The sequence below is a fragment of the Leguminivora glycinivorella genome, chromosome 12, assembly GCF_023078275.1.
Source record: "Leguminivora glycinivorella isolate SPB_JAAS2020 chromosome 12, LegGlyc_1.1, whole genome shotgun sequence".
NCBI classification, from domain to species: Eukaryota; Metazoa; Arthropoda; class Insecta; order Lepidoptera; family Tortricidae; genus Leguminivora; species Leguminivora glycinivorella.
The window spans coordinates 7,734,290-7,760,932 of record NC_062982.1 but is presented as its reverse complement, the minus strand read 5'-3'; the positions used below and the strand labels follow the sequence as shown (position 1 = coordinate 7,760,932).

General features: G+C 38.5%; 1 protein-coding gene across 1 annotated transcript in view; it reads right to left on the bottom strand.

Annotated features, from left to right (window-relative positions):
- Nucleotides 1–26,643, bottom strand: part of LOC125231690 — a 359,160-nt gene that overhangs the window by 232,854 nt on the left and 99,663 nt on the right. Inside the window, 1 exon segment of the mRNA XM_048137216.1 lies at nucleotides 18,719–18,830. Within this exon segment, the coding sequence (XP_047993173.1) occupies nucleotides 18,719–18,830 (112 nt within the window).

Below are 26,643 nucleotides of genomic sequence, written 5' to 3'. Positions count from 1 at the left end.
CGGCACATATGGTACACGAGGGACACAGCTCTATTATAGTGAGTATTAAATTCCAACGCATTATAATACTAATAATAAAGTCAAAAAGGACTTCAGACCAAATTTTTTGAAAGTAAAATATTGACGATCCTTACGTTCTATCAGGTGCGATGACTGGCAGTAAGCTTAAACAAATTTTTAAACCTACTGGTAAACTATTCAGTCTAAAAATTACTTATAAGTATAACTGGTAAATCTTACGTTCTGTTTATGTTTTTTTATGTTTAATTCGAAGGTTGTAAAAAGGACACTGCTGTCAACCTTTCGTATACAATTATTCCAATTGACGACACTGGTGTATAGATACTTAGTTAAAGCTTTGATACGTTCAGAAAGCGAATTATGATGCATGATGAGACGAATGAGGAAATAATTTTTATTCGGCGGCAAAGAAATGATGATAGTACATATAAAAGAATTTGCAAACGAACCGAAAATAAGCGATCAGCGCCATTTTATTCCGGTAACATAAACACTCATTCAGGAAGACACCTACTCGTTGCCCGAATCTAATTAATGGTTTCTGCAAATGTTTTTATTTTAGTTTAAAAAGTAATCGATATACTGCGCACAATTTTCTTTTAATGATTATTCGGTATTTTACTAATTTTATTTTAGATATTAAGTAATTAATTGACTTTGATTAGTTTGTTGTTGGTAGATTGAGCTTTTTAATAGGTCTAGTATCTTTTGTATATTTTTGTAGTTTATGCGGACAAAGATATTAATGTCTGTAGGTGTTTAATGAAATACGTTTATAGTAGTTAATAATATAATTATCAAATCAGTCAAGAGTATACCTACTATTATGTATCTGGTGATATAATACGAATTGAATAGAATTTTATGTCACTTTTTGTTAACAATATAATCTTTAAATCCAATAAGAAAATGTACAATAAATTAAATTATACTTAAACTAGATAAATATTCTTTGTAAATTGTATATAAATATGTGAATGTAAAACCTGACAATGTATAATCAATACTGAATATGAATATGATAAGGAACGATTAAAATTTCGGTAATTTTTTGCATTTCCTTTCGTGAACTTTTGCTGCCGAGCTTTAAAAAACCACAATTTGGATCATAACAAACATCTAAAATGTTACTTACCATATGTAGTCGCGCCAATCTGATAATAGCACCTGAAGATAAGCCATACGAACACAATCCACGATATCACTATCGGCCCATCCTGCACCATCAACTCCATCACAACACACACAAAAACTTGGTACCAAATACCAAGTAAAAACAAAACACAACTTTCCCAGTATTGGTTTGTACAGCCAAAAGAAAGGTCTACACTTTATTTTCACTCGGAGATCGCAAGGATTCGTGCCACAGTCTAAAATGATAACGAAGTAATGTTTTTCGCACCACACACCGGACGCTTGAATTTACACTAAATGTATACAAAAGAACATGTGGGTAGGCATTGAAGCCGGGTCGATGTCATGAGTTGACTTTAGAGACGCGCGTTTGGCAGATGCGCGCGCGCCGCGATCCAAGTGACGATTTATAAAAACTCGTTACGTTAGTAATTACTGAAAAATGTTAGGAACTTTCTGTTTTTAAACACACTTGAAGACTTTCTTTCCCGCTTCACTGAAGTCTGTTCTTCACTAAGATTACATTTATTTGTAAATAACGTCCAGCAACAATTTGAATATTTGTTTACTATGTAAACAATCAAAATATTTATCTAAAACGTCACGATCTATAATATAGATGGTTGATGTGCCCGCGTCGAACTCATTGCCCCGACTGACATCGCCTGCGCACTGTTACGCACGTGTGTAGATACAATACTCGTTAATGATAATCTAAAATAAACTCACCTCCCATGGAGTTATAAAGACAAGCTTTCTTTTTATTTTAATAGCTCATATTCCAGTTCAAGCGGTATTTATAGAACTGTAAAGTAAGTCTGGAATTATCGACATAGTTTATTTTGATAAATTGATAAAAAAATATTGACATACCTTTGAGGTCAAAACAATCATTACATGTGTAGATTTGACGACCGATTTGACCCTGTTAGTAGTGACCTTGCCTGCTAAGCCGATAGTCTTGGGTTCGAATCCCGTTATTTTAATATTTATACATAAAGTCTAGATAACACATACCAAAGAGTTTTGAATGATTCACGGCTATTTTTATTAGACTAATAGAAATATCGACAAAAATAAATGAGGCAGAGAGTGTAGTTTCCCTTTTTATTGAGACTATGTCTGAAAGTACTCACTCTGACCGAATAGTTATTTTTTAATATTTGTTAAAAATAAATCATTTCAAATTGATTTTTAAGATTAACTGGTAGAAATTTATTAGTGTTTAATATACTGACAAATTTCGTATAGGGTTCAGTGTGTGTCAACGTACTTATATTACAAAATATTGAAATAAGATAAATTTATGCTAAATAACTCAAAAAAACAGCAAGTGATTTAACATTGCCTTGAAGGGGTAAGACATCGTTTTGTATGAAATTTTGTGTGATAAGATCTATCTATCCTTTCTGGAAACATTTTAAAATAAATTAATGAAAATGAAATGTTTAATAAATGAAAAAACGCTGACTTGAGAAATCACATAAAGTTTTGAATGACAAAGATTTTTTATCTTTTTCGGATCAAAAGGGAAATATGGAACCCTTATACAATTGTGTACTTTGTTGTCAATCCGTTTATCTATTTGGCAATATTCTTTATTTCGGAAAAACCCTGTAGTTCCTTGAAGCTGTAAAAAAGCCTCAGTTTTAAGTAGGTAAATACAAAATAGGTTAATTTATGAAATAAAACTATGGAAACGGATTAAATCGCGTATAATGAATTTAAAATACATCCCGACGTTTCGAACTCTTTACAGCGTTCGTGGTCAACGGGTGACTGAGGAAAAATTAAAATGTGCAAAAGCTACCCACTTACAAGAAATATTAACGAACCATGACCACAAATAATATAGATTAATTTAGTTGAAAAAAATACTACACTCTCTAGGAAGTCAAAATTAATAGGGTACTTCCGGTTGACCTAAACTATGAAATTTGGAAAATAAATCGTATTACACTATACATCAGTACATGATTATTAATATAGTTTTGAGAAAAAAAATAGTAAAATGTACACGTAACCTTCGGTGTTCGAGCCAGACTAGCATTATCCGGTTTTTTCAAGTTAAACATGCACAAACAGGTAATCATGGTCTATATCCCGGTCAATATAAGTCTAACAAATTCCTAATAGCAAAGAAATACCAAGAAATGTAAAATTGGTAATTTAATTTGTAATTTATCAGGCATGATTTTGGAGATTTAATCTATAAATAATTTAAGTCCATGCAAGACACTAACTACTAAATAAACATTCATTTATTCAGACGATTGAATAATACATGACTAGTAATCCCTCTCATTAATGCCCCTAGTTAAATATTTATCATGCTTTAAGTTAGTAGGCAGTTTAGTCTTTCAATATAAATTGTAATTTTATCTATAAAATATTATTGCGCACATTAAATTCTGAATAGACGATATCGTTTAATTTAAATATTGATAGACGAACTACGATCTTAGTATGAAGATTCATCGTACACATTTATCTCAAAAAATAAATAAGCAATGTTTTTTCCATGAACGTCCGGAATAATGGTAAAACTAATACATCTATTGTTTGAACAGTAACAACAAACGTAAACTAAAAAAAATAGTAGTTACAGAAAACTCACTGCTCTCATTACAACTTACTCATTGTGCACATACATACCTATAGTCGCCAACTCGCCATCAAAAATGTCAGAACGACCACGATGTTCTCAAATATCTGAACAACACAATTTTAAAGTCAGACATTTATGAGCAATTGAGTCGCTTCGGTATATGATGGTAAAAACTGTAAAAAGTAAAGTTTACATATTTGTTTATAACATATACATATTCTAAATGATATTCTCAAAACCCTCTGTCCTGCCTGTAATTTTCGTACTGTTTTGTTTTTTGCTAGAATAATGTCCAGTCGTTGTGGAATAACTTTTGAGTTATTTTAGCTATTCAATTCAGACCCTTATCAAATTCCCCAGACTTCCATAGGTACCTATAATTAAAAACTATAAACTATGTAGGTATAGTTTCCACATCCCACCGAGTCCAAACTACCTTTTCCAGTTTAAAAACTTGGCTGCTAGGTATCATCTCTTTTATTAACCGCAAACGCAAAGTTCCAGGAAGTGGTAGCAAGTTGGAAGTAGTATCAGGAAGAAGAGTTCAGAACTATCACCGGGAATTTAAACTTGTAAATCACTTATAAACTCTGCGTCGATGCACTGAATGCGAAAAGTTTTAAAGTAGTACACGTTACGTTTTCGATACACTTACATAGTTTGAAATTGTTAGAAATTTTCTCGATTTAAACCTTACTAATAAAACTTTTCATTACATATTTTTAAATTAAAGGAAAAATGGAAAAATTCACACCTCCGGCAGGACTCGAACCTGCGACCTTTACATTGAGAATTCGCCAGTAACAATGTGCTAACCCATACTAAATTTGTTTTTTATCATGCAGAAACGTCTGCGAGCGATATTACATATTTTTAAATTAAAGGAAAAATGGAAAAATTCACACCTCCGGCAGGACTCGAACCTGCGACCTTTGGCCTTACAGGTAGATGTTTGCTATAACGCCACCCTAAGGCGGTTGGGAATTGAGGGAAGGCATGGATAAATTCGCACACATCCAGCAGGCCTCCGTGGCGCAGTTAGTAAGCGCGATGGCCCCGGCAAGGCCAAAGGTCGCAGGTTCGAGTCCTGCCGGAGGTGTGAATTTTTCCATTTTTCCTTTAATTTAAAAATATGTAATATTGCTCGCAGACGTTTCTGCATGATAAAAAACAAATTTAAATTTTTTCATTCTTTACTCTGCAGCTGGTAAATTTGTCTCTGTCTATCAAAAATGACAAGATGGCAAGACAGACATTGTACTACTTACTACAATGTTGTTCTACATTGTATTTAATTATTACTGAGCACTAAAAATATTTCATATAATTACTAACTTCACTTCAAATAATGTTGACCAACAGGGTGAGTTAAAAATCATTCTTGCGAGAAAAATACCCAGTCGTTGTGCAGTGCCAACATTTTTCATAACGTTTTGCTAAGATGGACATGTGACACCCCTTGAGTTGCAGACGTTCATAGGATACAGTGACCGCTTTCCATCAGGCGGGTCGTATACCTGTTTGCAACCGACGTGGTATAAAAAAATCTGTTTATCATTTGTCATCAAGTTGTAACAAGTATGTTGTGAAAGTGACAAAAACGCGACTATGATAGCGCTGCAACCTAAACTAATAGGCGGACTCATTAAGCCACCAACTAAGGTAAGTGTGCGCAATAAAAGAGCAACCGTTTGATGTTTGCGTCCGCCTCAAAGGAGCTCGTCAAGTGCGCGCAACCCTTTCAAGTGAATGGCCCTCAAACTTGGAGACAGGGGCCTTGCAAGTCTCAAACTGGCGGTTTTGTGTGCTTACTTTTAAACAAGGGGGATTAATGATCGATTTTTGTAAGTTAAATATAATCATGTACAGTAATTGGAAAATTTTGAGGAAATACTCGTGTCGGAGTTGATTCTGAGTACACGAGCTTTTAATAATTAAGTAATCGAAACCACAGTTCTCTAATACATATTACATACATTTCACAAAGAAAATATATGCCACAGTATTAGTCAGGAATTTGAATAAATGTATGATCTTCAAGTAATCTAAGTACCTACATATTTCAGTCATCTCTTTGCAACATACATTTGAAAGCACGTGTTTAGATCATCACAAATATGAAAGGTGAACGTCCACTGAAAACAAAAAGGTTCCACACACCCTTTCGCACAATATTTATTACACAAATCTGCCTACACGAGCAAAATAAATATTCAACAATGTTTACTCGTATCTATACCTAATATTATAAATGGGAAAGTATGTGTGTCTGTTTATTTGTCCGTCTTTCACGGCAAAACGGAGCGACGAACTGACGTCATTTTTAAGTGGAGATAGTTGAAGGGATGGAGAGTGACATAAGGTACTTTTTGTCTCTTTCTATATCCCTCACTTTACAAGTAGAAGTTTGTATGGAGGATTCCGAAATTTTCGAATTTAACGCGAGCGAAGTCGCGGGCAAAAGCTAGTCTCCATAGTTCTCGAGGGACGCGATACGATCTTGACCTCTGCGGAAGGAAGCGAACATTTATTTATACGGTAGGTATATACCCGATAGTAAACAGAAATGTTAGTTCAGTCCTTATAAAATAAATAAGCATTATCACAGGAACATTTTCATTAGTGGGATTCGTGTTAAGGACGTGGCCTGGCCTTGCTTAAGCCTTCGGAAACAAGCACCTGCGATACAGATTAAAGGAAATAATATTTTCCTTTTAAACTCCTAACATTCTGAACAGTAGTCGAGTAAAATCAAATAAATTAGCTGTAAAGACAAATTCCCGCAATTTAAAACAACCCAGTAAGGGAAGTAGGCAACATTTGCATCCACTTCTTATACTTTCGAGTACTATCAATTATAGATGTTCGCGGTTGACCAACTCCACCAATAATGCAGGCACCGTGCACCGGCATATAACACAAACGACCACCTACCTGCACCGACGACCTACACAAATAACCTGGTAACATTCGATTTCCTTCTTCTTATTCTTCCTATGCTTATCCCACGTTGTGCCGGTACAACTTTTCTTCCGCACTCACTTCTTTCTTTCTTATAATATATCCTCTTTGACACGATCCATTCAATATACTATTTTAAGGACAAAGTATCAATTCCGTCGTATTGGCCCCAGAAAATTATTACAAATCACTCTAGGCCCCTATATTATTATATATCTACGCGTGAGTGACGCGTGACAAGATGGTCAATGAAAACGCAATCACCCGATAACGCAATAGACCGAAGCGGGACCTGCAAATGCATTTACAAATGTGACGAGTGAAATTATAACATTTATAATACCCGACCCGTACAGAATCGCAAATACTTTCAAGTTTAAAAGCGTAGTTGCTCCACAAGTCCCACATTTATACTTGCATATCAAGATTCAACTACTACCATAGATATTGGAGTAAACTTAGCGAAGTTCTCAAGCAACATGAACTAAGACCTTCCCAGGTGAAAACATAATTTAATAAACCCATACACGTGCTGCTGCACTGTACTATCCTCTAGAGTATTTAACAGCTTTTATACGACTTTGATACTAATATACTTGTAATACATTAGACGTGTCTGAAACTATACTCGAGGGCATAGAAAGTTACGGTTTTTATTTTTGTTAAGTGTACAGACGTAATACTATATTTTAGAATTAACAAAATCGATTGAAGTTTGTGTAACATATTTTCCAATTATGTGTAAAATATTCTCAGTAAATTAATTCGCGCTAGTACCTGTACGAGGTTTTCATTCGCTATCATTCGCTCGCCATTTTAGGTAAACCTTCATACCAGTAGTCGGCAGTCAGCGAAACAAGTATTTTTTTCTCCATGTCTCTCCTTTGCTTGTCGTCTCATTCACCTGCTTTTGTTCACACAATCCACTTTGTTCTTGGTTTTCCTTTCCTTCTACATTCGACCACTTTACTTCCTAATTTTCTGAGCACGTGTGTATATATTGATAGTATTTATTTCAAATGTGATCATATTTAAATATTTCTCCATTTGCCATATAATGTTACACGCGCCAACCTAAAGGTTAGCCATGTCGGATAACACAAAACTGTGTTCCAATGTAATATCATTCATTCCTTGCGACCTACACGTTCCATCAGAATTCATATTTGAATAGAAAACACAAACTTGGTGGCGGCGCACGAAAATCTTATTCAATTTATACGATTGACATTTTCTGTTGACATGCGGAATAACTGAATATTTATTTGAAAGTTTTTTGACAGGAAAGTAAACATTTACTTCGAGTTTTAGTGCAAATATGTACACGATATATACATACATACATACATACAATCACGATATCATATTTACAATAATATACACCGTACTTATTATATATACAATAATATCCAATATCCATAAACAAAAAAAAAACATACAAAAGTGAAGCAAAAAGGAACAAATACAACGCTATGAATATTTAGTAGTATTATGAGTACGCATCGTCAAAATCGATTATTTAATTATGAACCCTGATCCTCGACGCATTTACGCAGTGGAGACGAAGCTTTTGCGTTGTATTTTAATTGCCATTGTTTTGCTCATTTCGTCCTTTGAACCAGAGCAGCTTTTTCGTGGTTGCCAGTTTCTGGACTATAAACAAACATGCATATAAACAGTATCAAAGACAAAGAACGTTTATTACCAGAATTAGGTTTCTACATTTCCAGGGGTCACCGTCACCGCACTAGGCTGTGGCTGTGTCTCTTTGTCCATTTGTTTATTTTCTTTATTTTTTTGATAGATTGATCGGCGAACCCGTCTGGAAAGTGAAAATAGAGTGATGTCAAGATGGAGCTCACTGATTCAGTTGCATTCTGCTGTATCACCGAAACCTCCAAACTTCCATCCACAAATATAACATACCAAGGAAACCTACCCTGTTGCACAACTCTGTAACCTAGCGCACCTAGGCGACCTTGTCCCATATTCCGCAGCCGGGGGCATTTCGTATTAATACCTAATATTTCAGCGCGACGCTTCCCAGTCGACTGGTAAATAATTCATAACGCTGCCTGTAACCCATAATAAATATAGACGGAATAGAGGGCGTGGAAATTTCGTTCTCCTTTTATACATATCAGAAAAACATTAGAATTGTTACAAACATAGAGAAATGAAAATGTGTACATTTAAGTAGGTTAGACAAGTTTCAAGCCCTCACTTCCCGAGATCATTCTAAGTCTTAGAATCTAAGTAGGAACCTAATACTTATGGCAAAACACATTAAAAACAGTTCCACAGTAAGAACTACAAAAATAACGCTAAGACTCTAAGGGCCAGTTGCATCAACCACATTTGACAAACACATCATCGTCTAGCAGCAGACGTCTATGGAACTTTCCATACAATACAATTTACGAACGCTTTAACGGTGACAGACGGTTTGATGCAACCGGCCCTAAATCAGCGTTTCCGTCACGAGGGACCATGGGGTTTCAAGTACAATAACGACATTTTCGATATGAAATCTCAACAGAATATCGTCATTATTGTGGTTGAAGAATAAGGACGCTTTAGGCATGGAATGCCACTAATATATTTTGGTAAATATCTAAGTCGAATATATCCGTGGATTTTTTCATCACTATCTGACCGTGATCCTTTGAGGATAAAGTGCCAATTATAATAATTTCTGCTCCGTAATTCCTTTATAAGGAACCCCTTCTCAATTACAATTTATTTATACGAAGGAATGCTGAAGTATGATAAACATTAATAAAATACATCTCGACCATTTCACTTTTACGAATATTGTGCAAAAAGCCAGTTTCACGTTACATTCGATGGCGCTAATTGATACGTCGACGGACCGAGAATGGTAGACACGCATTTGATTCCTGCCAATTTTATACATTCACTTTTCAGACCAATTAGCTTTGGCAATTAGTCGGAGCGGCTTTTAACTTCTCGATTCATTGCATTTTGTGCCAGAGGACGCATAATGGGAGTAATACAGGAAGACCAAGACGTGGACCTAACCAATAGGACTGGGTCCTTTAAGATGAAAGTGCTCTGGGTCCGTTGTTGGTTGATATTCTCGAAAAAAGCATAAAGTACCCGAGATAAGTGGTGTACACAACGAGAGGTACATAGGTATATGTTCAGGAGTGGGCGTGCAGAGTCCATAGTGGTAAATATTTTAAGTAAGGTCAGTGTCAGGAAGACCGTATACCCAGAAAGACCAAGATACAAGATACAAGACATTTATTGATAAAAGTCAATGTTTACACGTCAAAAAAGTTTACAATTCATTTTTATAAATTCAAGGTTACATACCTACATATTTAGACAAATAAATAGTGGTACAGCGTAGTCTAAGTTAACATTAATGTCAACCGTCGTCGACCGTCTACTGAATATCTATCACTTCTTACACCTCCGAAGGTATACCAGTTTTTCATCCTTAATCCATTGGTCTTCAATAGACATCCCTAGGACGAACACTAGTTAACAGTTAGTTTGCGAACTCGACCAAGTTCAACAAGGTTACGCAAAAAATTAAAATAAAATAGAAGCAGTTGGAATATTTGTGCATTATGTATGTAACGTGTTAATTTAATAATCGTTCTTCCTGTCTAGTACAACTAGTGCTTTTAAAACGCGTTCAATTTATTGTTTTATGTCCTGAAATATGTAACTTCCAAATTGTGCCTAGTCTGAAAGACCGGCACATATTATAAGAGTAAGGCACCTTTTTTAGGCTTTATGGGAAATAAGGAAATAAGTGTGTAAGTTTAAACGGGTGTTGTAGGTTAATTTTAATCATAAGTTTCGGCTTTGCTTTTTTCTGGACCTGAAAAAAGAAGGTAATCAACCTCATTTACGGGACATATGACGGTCTTGCCTTATAAATAGAAAAATGCTGATATGTTGAAAATATCAACGTTATTTGTTTAATATCTATCACATTACTCCCTGTTATTACATAATATAACAATGAACATGATTTTGATACTTATTTCCATATGAAATTACGCGACAACGAGCACTAGACGGTCTTTCCGTACTCAGCTCGTGGGGACGGTCAACCCGCCGAGCCTTGAAAAAAGTGTTTTTTATCACATAAATTTACTTATCACCAAAGTATTATAAAAGCTGTGTAGAATATAAAATTTGCTAGCCTATAGGACCATGTGGATCACTCCAGACTACTTTAATAGTTTTATCCAGTTTTATCCACTCAAACTTTATTTCATGGGGCAAGGCAAAGAAGTGACCATTTTTACTTGACACAATTAAGTAGCTACATCATTAATTACATTATAGCAAACTTTTTAAGACCACATTCTCTTCCCTAGCTTCTACCCGGCTTCCGCCTGCTGTGATCTTGCAGCTCTCCTGACATTTCAAAATAAAGTAAAAATGCCTTTAACTTACGTTAAATTTGTTGAAATGTATCGCATTAACGATTAACGTCTATTTGATGCCCCATTCATTTAAAATACACCATTTAAGCTAGTTTATTCACTGACCGTCTAACAGATTACATATTAAGGTGGATGATACACTGGCTCTAGTTTGTATTCGAATTTCGAATTCCAGAAGAGATTTTTTGCAACGAGTCATTTTGAGCATACTATGCTAGTGTACCACCGCGAATTTATAGGTACCTGTCAATATAATTGTTGCAATAATATTTGATAATGAATTAATGATACAAGGCCCGTGACACGTGCCAATACAGGTGTGTGATATTTCGCAACTCGGTCACTAAACAAAAGAACGACTAATAATAGATAAAGGGCGGTCACAATTTTCATTCATCCGAAGCTAGGGTCAACCCAAAGATGAATGGGTTCAAGGAACGCCCCGAAATGCTTGTACATCTTGGATAACGGAGGGAACGCGGGAATGCGAAAAAAGCTAGAAAAGGGACATAAAAATATATTCCGTAGATAAATGTAAAGAACGAGGAAGGACAAATTTAAAATAAGGCGGTACCGATGCGATATCAGAGTGGTGATCAATCAACCCTAAAAAGTTTTGTTGAGATCTCAAGGCTCGTGTTGGATTTGCACCTTTTTTTTTTTTTTTTTTTTTTTTCACGGAGTGGGAATGCTGTTGCGCACGCTGTGTGGGACTCGCCGTTGCTTTCCCTTCTCCTGACGAGAAGGGGAGAAACGGCCCTACCCACTAAACCCACTCCGGCATTTCACCCTCTTTTCCGTTGTGAGAGCGCACTGGGTTCGGAACGTTTCATTTCACCACTGCGCTCTCCGGTAGCCCTGACCAGGGCACCCGCATCGTAAAGGAGGATCGGAAACGCTTGATCCCCCTTCCCGGCATCACATATGGGGCATGGCCCCTCTAGGGCTCGAGGCGAGCGTACGCTCTCCGCCTTCGACCCTGCCGCTTTCGTCGTAGCGGAGGAGCGTCAACAGCTGCCTCTCGCTCTCTCTCTGCTTCCTCCTTCCGCGACATGACTGCTTCGCAGAAGGAGGCCACCGCCTTCCATTTTCTCTCGCTACCCAGCATAGTCTCTACTACGCCGCGTAGCGAGGGTCCGCCGCTCCCGTCTCTGCCCTGAGGGTAGCTCTTTCCACGGCCCAACGAGTGCACTCTTCCAGAGTGTGTTGGGCCGTGTCGTCCGCTACACCGCACTCGTGGCACTGAGGCCGCGGTTCTCTCTGTATTTTATGCAGATAGTGTCCGAAACACCCATGTCCGGACACTATCTGCGTGACCCGATAAGTCAGGGCGCCCTTCCTCCGATCAACCCACCTGTTGGATTTGCACCTGTGTTTGGTAAGCGATTGAAAAAATATCCTTGAAGCGTGTTATGATGTTACTTATAAACAAATTTGTTCTGTATCTGCTGTACAGTGTGTTCCTGAGCAGTTCCCGTCAACTTTGTACATAGCCACGTCAGCAAATTTTAATTGATCCTATTTTGTTACCAACATTTAGTAATATAAGTCGACTTTCGTAAGATATATACAGGATAATTGTTATAATTAAGAAAATATAGATACTAGAGAACCTTAATGACGAAATAAAACTTAATAAAATCTCAATTCATCAACTTAATCTTGGTAACAAAATAGGAATTGATAAAAACAAATTTAACTTTTTCCTTAATTTTTGTACAAAGTTTTCGAGAACTGCTGTCCTAGCCATTGTCGGACATTGGACAACAATCCCTCAAGACAAAGCACTAATGTCTGGGTAGCGTTTACAAGGAGAGGAGGAAGAATACTTCCTCACATAATAATTTGAAACCTTCCTTGGAAGTAGGCCTACGTGTGATTTCAAAGTGTGTCCAATGGCTAAGGACGAACTGGGATGGTTAAGGGCAAGGATGGTCAATCAATGTCAAAAGCGATCTTTTGGTTGAAGAAATGTCACTGTCACTTTTGATACTCACAGGTCATACAGAGCCACCCACAGACCAACCCCTATAGACATCTATTACAAGACGACTCGCGGTTGCCAGCCTTCCTAGTATTTGCACTGATATAAGCGCGGGCGCTCGCCGTGCCCGATCAGTATCGACCAAGTAACAGACCCGAAAGCAGCGCGTGTTTTTCGCACAAAAAAATTGGAAAAGGGTATTTTGATGCCTTAAAGATGTCCACCTGTAGTGTGAAATGGTGTGGAAAGGTAACAAGAAGCTCAAATTTAAAAACAGACGGCATTACATTCCACAAATAAGTCATATTTATAATTTATTCAGAGCCGGCATAGGTCAACTTACATTGGCCACTTACGCGTCAGTAGAGGGACAGTCATACTTCTGTCCCTTTTCATCTGGCGCGACTGCCCGCCGTCCTTGAAACGGCCAATCACAGCGCGCTTAACACATTCCCCGCCCGCTCCTCGCACCCCAAACACTGGTGACTCGTATCGCGAACCAAATATACAAGACTGCCACTCTATAGGAGGTTCTCTGTGGAGCCACCACAAATTTGAGTCATAATTTAAGCCTGCCTTTCACGGTATACTCTTGGGTCGATTCGTTCGTTTATCGTCATGTTCCTAAATTTGTCCGATTCTGCTTTCGTCAGCCATTCTTCATTCGTCAACTTAGTCTGCAGTCATTATTGTCTTTGACCACAATGAGTTATTGGCCTTTTTCTTATTGCGACTCAATCGTTTTTAGTCATTTCGTATTTGGTCATATTCTAAGTTGGTACCGACCTAAGACTGCGAAAAAACACGAAAAACATAGATTTAACAGCGGACATGTCGAAAGAAGATTATGACGAGTGAAGAACGAGACGGATTAAGATAAAGATGAACAACAACTATAACTCAAATGTTAACCTTGATGATGATGATATCCTTTTATCCATCAGGGAATCTTAACTGACTGTTAACCTTAGAAGTATTATTTGATTTCTTGACTCCATAGTCAAACTTATACCATAGTTTTGTGGAGCACTGTATATTTATACTATAGATACCATTGTATGTAATAATTAAATAAATAATAATAACGAAATTGACCATAGTTGAGAAAGACCATCGACGATCGTGACGAATAAAGAATGACAGACGAAAGCAGAATCGGACAAATTTAGGAAAATGACGAAAAACGAACGAGACGACCCAAGAGTATACCCCTTTTGCAACCCTTAATCCCTCAACTATTTCAGCTGTAAACGACCAGTCAAGCAACACATTATCATTGCTTTTTTGCAGATGCATGAGTAACGTGAAAACTATTTTAGAGGCGAAGCATGCAGACAATACGGAAAATAACAAAATGATTTATAATGCAAGTTAGTCGACGTTCCATGCGTTTTAAGCAAATTAACTACAAGCTACAAGATAAATGGTGACAATAGAAATTTATACAATGCAAATTTAAGAGCCGTTTAACAAGCTGGAGATATAAACAGATGTACCTTACTGAGATACTTAGAATTAAAATGTTTGAAATGTATAATTTAAAGTTTCATAGTGGGGAAGTTCACCCTATGTACAATAGGCGAGACGACTAAAAAAAGGTAATTAGTCCGTCAGTCAGATTATCAAAGAATTTTGGACACATATTTTTTTCTTTTTCTCATAAACGAAAAATGACGAAGGTACAGTGTTGAAGTTTCGCGTGACGTCACGTCTAGGTACAATTTTCACTTAGAAGTGCCGCAACAAGCCCCTATTCCAGAACTTTGATGCTCTATATCTTTGTGTTTTTTTATTAATTAGAAAAAGTGAAAAATATGTGTTTAGTATTTTTGGACGATCTAACTGATGGACTAAACAGAATGCCATTTTTTTACGTAGTCGTCATCCCTATACTCTTGTTTTACTAAGCACTAAAAATATTTGAAATATTATTTTTCACACAAAATTTCTCTAAATAAAACTACAGTACAAACGTATATCATGTTATATTTTGTATTTCGTATACATTCCATAGTGGTTGTTTTTGCTAACTATACTCGAAAATAATAAAAGTTGCTGCAAAATGCTACTAACATTGAAAATATTTTATAAACTTGTTCGTATTTATAATTCTCACTAAAATCCAGTAATCTCTTTAATCTTCATTGATCAATCTTCAACGTCACTGTCAATCGCGATGACAATGACATAAACATAACAGTGATTTACGAACGCAAGGCATGTGCATTGTGCATGCCTCATCAACTTTATTCAGCGAGGCAATTAATAAATCTTACTACAAAAATAATGGATAATCCTTAATCCAAGGTTATAACAGATATTTTTCAGCGTGGAACACTAATTTAAAATATGACGATAATATGAAAGAATAATGACCGTATTAAAGAGTTTTTATGAAGTGTTTTTTCGGTTCGGCATTGCCAGTTTAATTGATCATCAATAGTTTACTATATAAACAACATTATGCAAGTGCTTCAATACCTTTATTTGGCCAAGCTTTAGCGAAGGTCTCCGTTTCGCGTAAAAACGGTTATTATGTATGGATTTGATTACCTATTAAGCAAATTTGATGGACATATATAAATATTAGATCTTTTTCTCCGATAAGAGTTTAGAATGATTCACGGTTATTTTTATGAGACTTATATTGACCGGGGTATGCATATGCATGCAACTTCGTTGAAATATCGGGAGCTCGACAAAAAATCAAAAAGGTAATCACGGTCTATATCCCGGTCAATATATGTTTTTCTCCGATATTTTTTGGTAAACGTTCAAATACCGGAACGTCGTCACTAGATAAGATAAGTAAATAAAAAGGAACTAATACTTTTACGAGTTCGTTGTGATACTTATGATAGTTTTTTTTTTAATTTCCTTCACCTACTCTTAGAGACACTTGTATTTTATTTAAAATAAATGTTAATACAGGTATTAACCTACAAACGATATGTATAACCTTAAGACCCCAAAACCTGGTACCTCGAAGTTTCTAAAGGCATGCTTATACAAAGGATCCATTATTAATCCTATTCTCAGGACCCATTCCAAATTCAAGAAATATTAAGAACTCATTTGCACATTTTAAAACTACTTTCTGTAGTTTAATATTAAATAGGAGGAAATGAAAAGTTCTCGGCATGGTAATTAGGGTTCTTAGAGCAAAGAACTACGATTTACTAGTCAAGGCAGCATTTTAAAGTACCTACTGTTATTTAAATGTTTATAAATATGTAAAATCCCGACTGAGTCGCGTAAAGTGCCGAGTTGTGTTTAATATTTACAATGTTGCTCGTATTTTAATTTTAGGCGTTACAGTCTTTCTGAATGAATCCTATTTGTCCAAACCTACCTGGTCCAATTATCGGCTTTGAAACTTACCTTTTTAGTGTCCGATCAAATATTTCGATCGTAGGTTTAGTTTCAGTCAATCTCTAATCTGATGTGTATGCATTTAAAGTGAACATAATAGAATATGAGAGAATAGTTAATGTACTTGATCACGAAATATGGGTGATTCACCGACTGAGTCATCCCTATACAACCTTTAGTGAGATATCTCACGTCACGTCACGTCACGTACTTATGTAATAATGGGCTTACTGACTTAACATATGAACAAAGAAGCTGTAATACTCATAAAATGACCTTATATAATCTCTAAACGAAGTTTTTATTTATAGCTTAGGATCTGATGGATTAGGTACGTAAATGGATGTAGACAAGACAGTAAACAATGTCTACTAGACACCAAGAAAATCAAAACAAGAGACATGGAAAGTTGAAATCCGTAGTAGTAGTAAAAGTGTCTTTGACAAAAAAGAAGCGTGTCCAGTGACTCAGGTTCCAAGTAAGTTTTTCCATTAAGTCTAGTAAAGATGAACAAAATAGGTAACTAGTACTTAAACTGTTACTTTCGAGTAAGGTGGTCTTTACCGTCTACAAAATGGATAATAGGTTGCTACTGGATGTATTTATTCAAGCTAAAAAAGAATATTTTAAAGATAAAAGGTTTTGTTTGTTGTACATTTTAGTAAAGATCAGAAAAAATGTTGCTTTTTATTCTCCATTTTTAACCCCCGACGCAAAAACGACGGGGTGTTATAAGTTTGACGTGTCTGTCTGTCTGTCTGTCTGTCTGTGTGTGTGTCTGTCTGTGGCATCGTAGCTCCCAAACGGATGAACTGATTTAGATTTAGTTTGTTTTTGTTCGAAAGCTGAATCAGTCGGGAGTGTTCTTAGCCATGTTTCATGAAAATCGGTTCACTATGACGCGGTCGGGGGTTTTTTCAAAATTTTAATTTTGTGGTTAGGTTATTTGTTTGTAAATAAGACGGAGATATTTGACCGACCGCTTATGGACGCTGAGCCAAAATAGTAGTAGTTTTAAGTCTAAAGGACAATATTTTATTAAAAAAAGTTACTTTGCAGGCCTAGGCCTAAAAAATAATATGAAATCCCTTTACAGTCCTCTCGAGTTGTTGCGCCCAAAAAATAAGCGCGTTACAAAACACGGAGAAACTAAAAAGCCAAAAATAATAAACCTTTCCATTCAGATTTCTTATCGTATTGCAATAAGCTAAACATCCAAATTATAAACAAATCAATTATTTTTGTAGTCGGTACCAGACCTGTTCGTCGCCTTGCTATTGCCTGTTTGCCCCACCCAACCATACACAGGCTGGTACCGACTCCAAAAATAATTGATTTGTTTATAATTTGGATGTTTAGCTTATTGCAATACGATAAGAAATCTGAATGGAAAGGTTTATTATTTTTGGCTTTTTAGTTTCTCCGTGTTTTGTAACGCGCTTATTTTTGAAGGCGGTTTTATTTTTTGTTAAAAAGTTTATTTATTTGTTGATTTTTAGTGGTTCCTAGTGATATTATATGTATCAGTCCGAATACATGTACAGTAGTGAAAGAATTATCCTTTAACTCCTAACCATTGAGGAGTTGACCTTCCATCTTCAGCTCAGTTGATTTTTAGTGGTTCCTAGTGATATTATATGTATCAGTCCGAATACATGTACAGTAGTGAAAGAATTATCCTTAAACTCCTAACCATTGAGGAGTTGACCTTCCATCATCAGCTCAGCCACATAAAATTATTACCATCAGACGTAAATACTGGTGTACCTTTGAAAAATAGACTAAAAACATTACATGTGCCTATAACATTTGAAGAGTTCCCTCGATTTCTCCAGGATCCCATCATCAGACCCTGACTTGGTGCCAATGGGGCCATCTCGGGGTTATACCGGTTCGATCAAAAAAAAAATTTTGAAAATCGGTCCACGATTCTCGGAGATATCGAGTAACATACATACAAAAAAAAAATAAAAAAAAAAAAAAAAAAAACATTCAGTCGAATTGAGAACCTCCTCCTTTTTTGAAGTCGGTTAAAAAAGCGATACTTCCCATCCCATTTTAAGGAACGTAAAGACAATATTTCATTGCATGTTTGAGAAAATGTATTTTTCCCTTCGCCGCTTCGTCAAAAGTAGTCCACGATTCCGTCTTTTCTCTATTACCATTCATCTGCAAATATTTGTAACTATATCAATTAAGTTCACTTACCAGCATCGTTGGAGACGACGGTTTGCGCGGCCGCACGCTTCGGCGCGGCGCTGACGCGCGGGGAAGGTTGCGCGCGACGACACGGCGCCGTGCATTCTGGTGGCGACGGCCGCTGGAAACAATACAAAGTTTACTTTACTGTAAACTGAAATAGATATCATACACGAAAGAAAAAATACAAGGCCGAGCTGGGAATCGAACCCGGGTCTTCAGCTTACGCGGCTGACGTCTTTACCACTAGACCACCCGCCCGCCCTCTACCTATAGTATATGTTATCTCTGATAAGGCTAGGAGCCTTTGACCATTGACTATCACAGACATAGTAACTTTTCCAGCCATCTGGGTGCAGCATGGTGGAAATAAAGGAATTCATGTGTTGTGTGTAAATGATCAATTAAGGCTCATTTTACTGTTATTATTCCTAATTAACTATTACAGTTCAATTCGGATATTATCACAGAATATACTATTATAATAGTACAAGTACAGAAGGCTCACTCCTTTGATGTTCACAAAACGCCGCCATTCTAAATTCTTACCTACATCAACAAACGGACCGCACGCGTGCAGACGACATTGAATTCTATTGCGCCGCGCGAAGGTCGTCGCCACTGAATGGGCCGCGAACTCGCGGCCGCAGGCATGTACTTGTAGCGCGGCGAAAGGATCGCGGAGTGAGCCGCCCCTGATATTATGTATTCCTTTAACGAGACAGTACTGCACTAAAATTGTTGGAAAACTGACGATATATCGTCATTATGTTGTCATTGTACGTCTAAATAAAAAAGAAACTAACGTATCTCTGCGACGCGAAACGAAAATGAAACGCCGCGAAAGGCAGTCTGACTCTGTCGCGCCAATACTGGTCCAAGAGCTGGCAGGATTTTGGAGTAGGTCCTTGAGGCAACCTGGAAAGGTGCTCAGATGCTTCTCTGATCATAGCCAACATCAGGTCTGCAAGTCTGGCAGCTGGGGAGCGGGGCTTTATCGAGCTATGAATTTTTAAAGATTTAATTTTTTGAGGCCCAAAAAAGGTGTTTGAGGCAACCTGGAATTATTAAAAAGTGAAAATAGAGTTCCTCAGAAGTCGCATAGTATTTATGCCAGATCATTTGGCCGGGTCCTTCACCGTGCCAGAACGGTACAAAGTGGTAAAAAAAAAAATTCCAAAAAAGGTTCTTGAGGCAGTCTGTCATTTTTACCAGTTAAAGATGATGGTCTAAATAGCCATGGAAAAATAATGCCATGACATGAGGTGGGGTCCGTACCCTGCCATTCGATCTTGAAAGTCAATTTTTTAGTTTTTCGTAAATAACTCGTAAACGGTGGCCCACAGCAAAAAAATATGTTAAACAGAAAATATCTACATAAAATTTCCTACAAGAAAGGTTATGTACGTTTTTTCGATAGGATCAATATATAAATGGATAATTTAGTAAGAAAGTTTTTTTTAATCGATTACATGCTCCGTTTTTCGTCAATACCTCGTAAACGGTGGCCCACAGCAAAAAATTATGTTAAACAGAAAATATCTACATAAAATTTCCTATAAGAAAGGTTATATAACTTTTTTCGCTAGGATCAATTTTTTAGTTAGAAAGTATTTTTAAATAGATATTTGGGCCGTTTTTTGTTGATAACTCAAAAACGGTGGCTCACAGCCAAAAATAATGTTAGACAGAATTAATCTACATAATATTTCCTACAAGAAAGGTTCTATACGTTTTTTCGCTAGAATCAATATTTTAGTTGGAAAGTATTTTTAAATACATTTCATGGGCAGTTTTTTGTCAATAACTCGAAATCGGTGGCTCACAGCCAAAAATAATGTTATACAGAATTAATCTACATTGTAACCGGGGCTCGGGCGTAGGGCGAGTAGTAAAACTAACCGGATAGCAAGTTCGTATCTTTATTTAAATTAACGGTACAACTAGATACACCGGGTACTAAGTGAAGGTTCGGGAACCGTACGCAACACTCAGTTGTGAGATCTAAACTAGAGAGCCGGGAAACCGTCTACACTAGAGATCAGCTGAAGATCGAATGACGAACAAAATCGCCGTCCCTATTTATAGTTTCTGTGTTGCACAGTCGTTAGCGGCATCTATCTAGTCGTCAGCGCCATCTCTCGGTGTCTTTATATTCGCGATGTGCGTTCTAAGGTGAAGTTCCGCTACTCAGCACAAGATGGCGCTAGTGGTATCATGTTAGTGGTGTTACATACTCTCCCCCTCTATCCACGATGACGTCCCGGCGAGTAGGATAGGTTTTACTTCCTCTTGTTGGTAGTCTTCGCGGCTGCCTTCCTAGGCCTTCCTCTTTTTCTAATCGGTTGGAGGGGTTCTGGCAAGGCTTGATAGTTTCCCTTAAATGGGGTGAGTGCTGAGGTATGGTAGGTTCCCACTTGCTTATCTGGTTCACTCGGATTTGCTAATTTGTATGATGTCGCGCCTTGTTTAGATTGCACAAGGTAAGGTCCATCGCGGCGTGGCATCAATTTGTTACTCACTCCTTGGGCGGAGCGACTTGCCATGTGGGTATCGGCAAGCACTAGATCTCCGGCTTCATAACCTGGGTCCGGTCGTCTTGCCTTGTCAGCTTGTTCTTTTCGGGTTTCTTCTTTATCCTGACGAAGCTGTCTGGCTTGTTTTAGCGTTTCCGCTAGTAACAAAAGCTTCGGAGTTATTTCCGGTACAAAATTTTCAGATAGCACGATATGCTTCAGGTCATGTTTGACATCGTCGGGTGATCGAAGTTCGCGACCAAAAGTGAGATATGCCGGGGTATGACTTGTTGCTAGACTTGTTGCTGTGTTCATAGCAAATCTTATACAAGCAAGCTTTTCCGACCACTCCGGGTGATTGTCCTGCACTAAGATGCCTAGTTGAGTCTTTATATCTCTATTCTTCCTTTCCACGGGGTTTGAAGCTGGATGGTATACTGGAGTAAACGTATGGTGAATACCCAAGCAATAAGTAGCCTTCTGCATGACTGCGCTGACAAATTGCGGTCCATTGTCGCTATGAATACGTCTAGGAACACCATATCGAAGGAAAACTTCGTTTATCATTGTCATAGCGCATGTTTCGGCGTTAGCCGTTTCTAGCGCGAACAGTTCTACCCATCCCGTTGCTAAATCCTCTACCACTAGGATCCAGTGTTTGTTTGTAACTGACTTGGGCAAGGGTCCAAACAAGTCAAATGCTAGACTTTCAAATCTTTGATTTATTGCAGTAGTTTGCAAGAGTCCAGCAGGTTTAAGGTTGGTCGGCTTATAACGTTGACACATGAGGCATGTTTTGACATATGACTCTATAAAGCGCCTCATACCCTTCCAGTAATATCGACTTGATATCCTTTGATAAGTTTTATCGACGCCGTAGTGTCCTGCTAAGGGATCATCGTGATACGCTGCTAAGACATTCTTCCATTCATGCTCCGGAACTAACAGTTGGGCATCGTCGCCGTTTACATCTGGGCTGTATTTATAGAGGACACCATTATTCAATACATATCCTTTGCTGCCCCAATAGATAGTATCCTCACTTTCCGTCTCTAACGCCTTTATAATTCTGGCTATATGTTTATCCTTCAACTGTTCAGTGCGTATTTCGGAAGGCTTACGCGTAGGCATATCTATGACGATGCTGCAAAATTCACATTTACTGGAGGTGTCGGTGTCACACTGTGGTCTGGAGAGCGCATCAGCAACCACATTAGTTTTACCTGGGGCGTACTTAATCGTAACGTTGTACGCTTGCACGATCAAAGCCCAACGCGCCAATCGTCCTGTAGGGGTTTTAATCGTCAATAGCCATTTCAAGGCTTGGTGGTCCGTGACCAACGTAACATGTCCGCCTTCAATGTATCCGCGAAATTTGTTGAGTGACCAAACTAGAGCGAGCGCTTCCCGCTCTGTGGTGCTATAGTTCCTTTCTGCGGAGGTTAGGAGTCTGCTGGCATACTCAATCGGGTGCTCATCTTCTCCCTCCCCCTGGACTATGACGGCTCCGATTGCGTAGTTGCTCGCATCAGCCTTTATGATATAGGGCTTGGTTTCATCCGCCGATTTCAAGACCGGAGCAGAGATAAGGTGACTCTTCAAGTCATTGAAAGCTTTCTCCTGGGCTTCTTTCCATTCCCATTGAGCATTCTTCTTCGTTAACCTTGTCAATGGTTCGCTGACCTTGGAGAAATTCGGAATAAATCGCCTGTACCATGAACAGGTTTGTATGAACGATAACAAATGCTTGAGGTTTCGGGGCTGTGGTAGGCTGGTAATCGCTTCCACCTTGGTGGGATCCGGTTGTAGACCGCTTGAAGTGATCACGTGTCCTAAATACTTGACTGAATTGCAGCAAAAGTGACATTTAGCCAGGTTGATCGTCAGATTGTTCTCTTTCAGAACCTTTAACACTTTTTCTAAGTCTTCAACGTGCTGCTCGAACGATTCAGACAGTATGATGAGGTCATCCAGGTAAGCCAACATCCTCACGTCTCCTACTAATGCCTTGACTCGGTCGATGAGTCGCTGAAAGGTAGCAGGAGCGTTCCGTAAACCAAAGGGCATTCTAATGAATTTAAAAATACCGAACGGCGTTATGAAACTCGTTTTATTCTGGTCTTCGTCGCGCACCTTTACTTGCCAATAGCCAGAGCGCAAGTCCAGAGTGGACATATAAAACGTCGGCTTGGCGTCACGTAGAAGGTCATCAATCCGCGGCATCGGGTAAAGATCCGGTACGGTGATGGCGTTCAACCTTCTGTAATCGACGCATGGACGTAAGGTTCCGTCCTTCTTGGGCACTAGTATAGCAGGAGCGGACCAAGGCGAAGACGCAGGTTCGATTATACCCTCGGTGAGCATCTTGTCGATCTCGTTTTTCAACTGTTCCCTTCGTACTGGAGATAGCCGGTAGGGTGGTACAGCAATTGGAGCATGGTCGCCAGTATCGATAGCGTGTTCAATTAAAGTAGTTGGTTGTTTGCTAGGCAGGCAAACCTCCTTATTCTTCGTTATAACCTCTTCGATTTGGTTTTTCTGTTCGTCAGTCACAGTACCCATCTTGACCGTTCCAACCTCCAGAGCGCAGAGGTCAATATCATCAGCAGTGTAGCCTGTGAATAGTGCCTCAGATTTTGGTGACAGGGTAACGACAGATTCTTCGATTGACTGTACTGCGTCAGCGAACATATAGTCCAAATGATGTGACTCTGGTTTGTATCCATCAAATACTTGACGAGATCGTTTGACAGGAACGGGGTTGTACGAAGGAGCTTCAGTCGCGACTTTGGGTTCCTTCCGATCTGTCGGCTGGGTATGCTTGGGTAAGACGCCTGGGTATAGGTCAGGTTCAAACTGGGCCATGGATACGTTATCTGGTTCTTCCAAGATGAAATCATAATTAGTATCCGGACGCTCCACAAAATTCCAAGAACGTTGGGGTATGTTGATGACCATGCCTGCATCTTCTATGAATCCCATACCCAGTAAAGTCTTATTTTCTTTGGCGTGCGGTAGTACAACAAATGTCGTGGGTACAGTCCGATCACAAATTTTTACTGGAACTGTAATGGACATGACATCCTCTCGACGTTTCAAGCCGTCTGCCATTGATATGTTAGCAGTTTGTGAAGCGAAACTACATTGTCTTTGTTTCAAGCATTTGTATAGCTGATATGAAGCTACACTAGATTTAGCGCCGGGGTCAACGAACGCAGTGCCAACAACATCGAAGATTGCAATCCCCACTTGCATTCTCGGGCGAGCGTCTAAGTTGATGTCTAGGGCGCAGAAGCCAGTTTTCTCGATCTTGACTGGTTGAGCTTCCTTACACTTAGGACATTTGCTTCTTGTGTATCCAGGCATTCCACACCCGTAGCAGTAGAGCGTCGACATACTTGGTGAGGGCGCTTGGGTAGACTCAGTCTTGATCTCCTTAGGAGGGTGTTGGCCTTTTCCAGGTTGACCACCCATTTGCTTCATCCTCTTTCGACATTCTTCAACGGTATGGCCCGTGGCACGACAGAAGTCACACCGCTGCTTCTTGCTAGCTTGGGAAGGTTGCTTCGAGCCTGGGGTCGTAGACAGCGTTGTTGACGCCCTCTCCCGTAGCACCTGTTCCACATTCCTAGCCGCCGTTAGTAATTGGTCGAAAGTTGTCACGGAGTCGCGGGGTATCCTTTCGCGTATGTTTATATTCAGCTGTCCGTGAATCGCGTCTATTTGTAGTTCTTCTGTCAAACCCGGTGGACGTAGTTGGGTCAACAGAGCTCTATTCTTCGCAATAAACGTTTCGGATAGCATGTCTGACGGTTGCCTGCGTGAGAATACTTCTTGGAATATTTGTACGCCTGATATTTTGGGTGCAAAAGCGTGTCGTAGTCTTGACTCAAAATCAGTCCAACGGCTGATGCCTTCTTTAACGCCTTGCCACCATGTTGAAGCTTCCCCTTTTAATACCAGAGGGAGACTCATGATGGCGGCTTCGTCTGACATATCGTTCACTTTCTTATAGACTGAAGCAGCTGACAGGAACTCTTCAAGACGCATTGACTCTCTAGTGCCATCATAAGAGAACGACACGTTCGCAAACGAGGCCGTGGTATTCCTTGCTCCACCGGCTGCTTGAAGTGCCGCCGACGTAAGTGACGTCACTAGTTGCTGTAACTGCTCCGTGGACATGGATATGTTCTGAGTCATCTTCTTCTTCTTGCTTGAAGGTCCGTGTAGTTTTCGTGGTCTCAGCCCTACTCGCAGCGAAGGTCTTGATTTGGGAGTGATCGAAGGTTCGTTCCCGGAATCCGCCAGTTTGGATGTCCTTGGCCGAACGTTGGTACGCCAGAATGTAACCGGGGCTCGGGCGTAGGGCGAGTAGTAAAACTAACCGGATAGCAAGTTCGTATCTTTATTTAAATTAACGGTACAACTAGATACACCGGGTACTAAGTGAAGGTTCGGGAACCGTACGCAACACTCAGTTGTGAGATCTAAACTAGAGAGCCGGGAAACCGTCTACACTAGAGATCAGCTGAAGATCGAATGACGAACAAAATCGCCGTCCCTATTTATAGTTTCTGTGTTGCACAGTCGTTAGCGGCATCTATCTAGTCGTCAGCGCCATCTCTCGGTGTCTTTATATTCGCGATGTGCGTTCTAAGGTGAAGTTCCGCTACTCAGCACAAGATGGCGCTAGTGGTATCATGTTAGTGGTGTTACAACATAATATTTCCCACAAGAAAGGTTCTATAACATTTTTCGCTAGAATCAATATTTTAGTTGGAAAGTATTTTTAAATAGATTACATGGGCCGTTTTTTGTTAATAACTCGAAATCGGTGGCTCACAGCCAAAACTAATGTTACACAAAATTAATCTACATAATATTTCCTACAAGAAGGGTTCTATAACATTTTTCGCTAGAATCAGTATTATAGTTGGAAATTATTTTTAAATAGATTTCATGGGGCGTTTTTTGTTAATAACTCGAAATCGGTGGCTCACAGCCAAAACTAATGTTACACAGAATTAATCTTCATAATATTTCCTACAAGAAAGGTTCTATAATATTTTTCGCTAGGATCAATATTTTAGTTGGGAAGTATTTTTAAATAGATTTCATGGGCCGTTTTTTGTAAATACCTCGTAAACGGTGGCCTACAGCTAAATAAAATGTTCACGAGAAAAAAATCTACATAAGATTTCCTACAAGAAAGGTTCTATACGTTTTTTCGCTAGAATCAATATTTTAGTTGGAAAGTATTTTGAAATGGGCCGCTTTTTGTTGATAACTCAAAAACGGTGGCGCACAGAAAAAAATAATGATATACAGAATTAATTGTCATAATATTTCCTACAAGAAAGGTTCTATAAGATTTTTCGATAGGATGAATATTTTAGTTGGAAAATATTTTTAAATAGA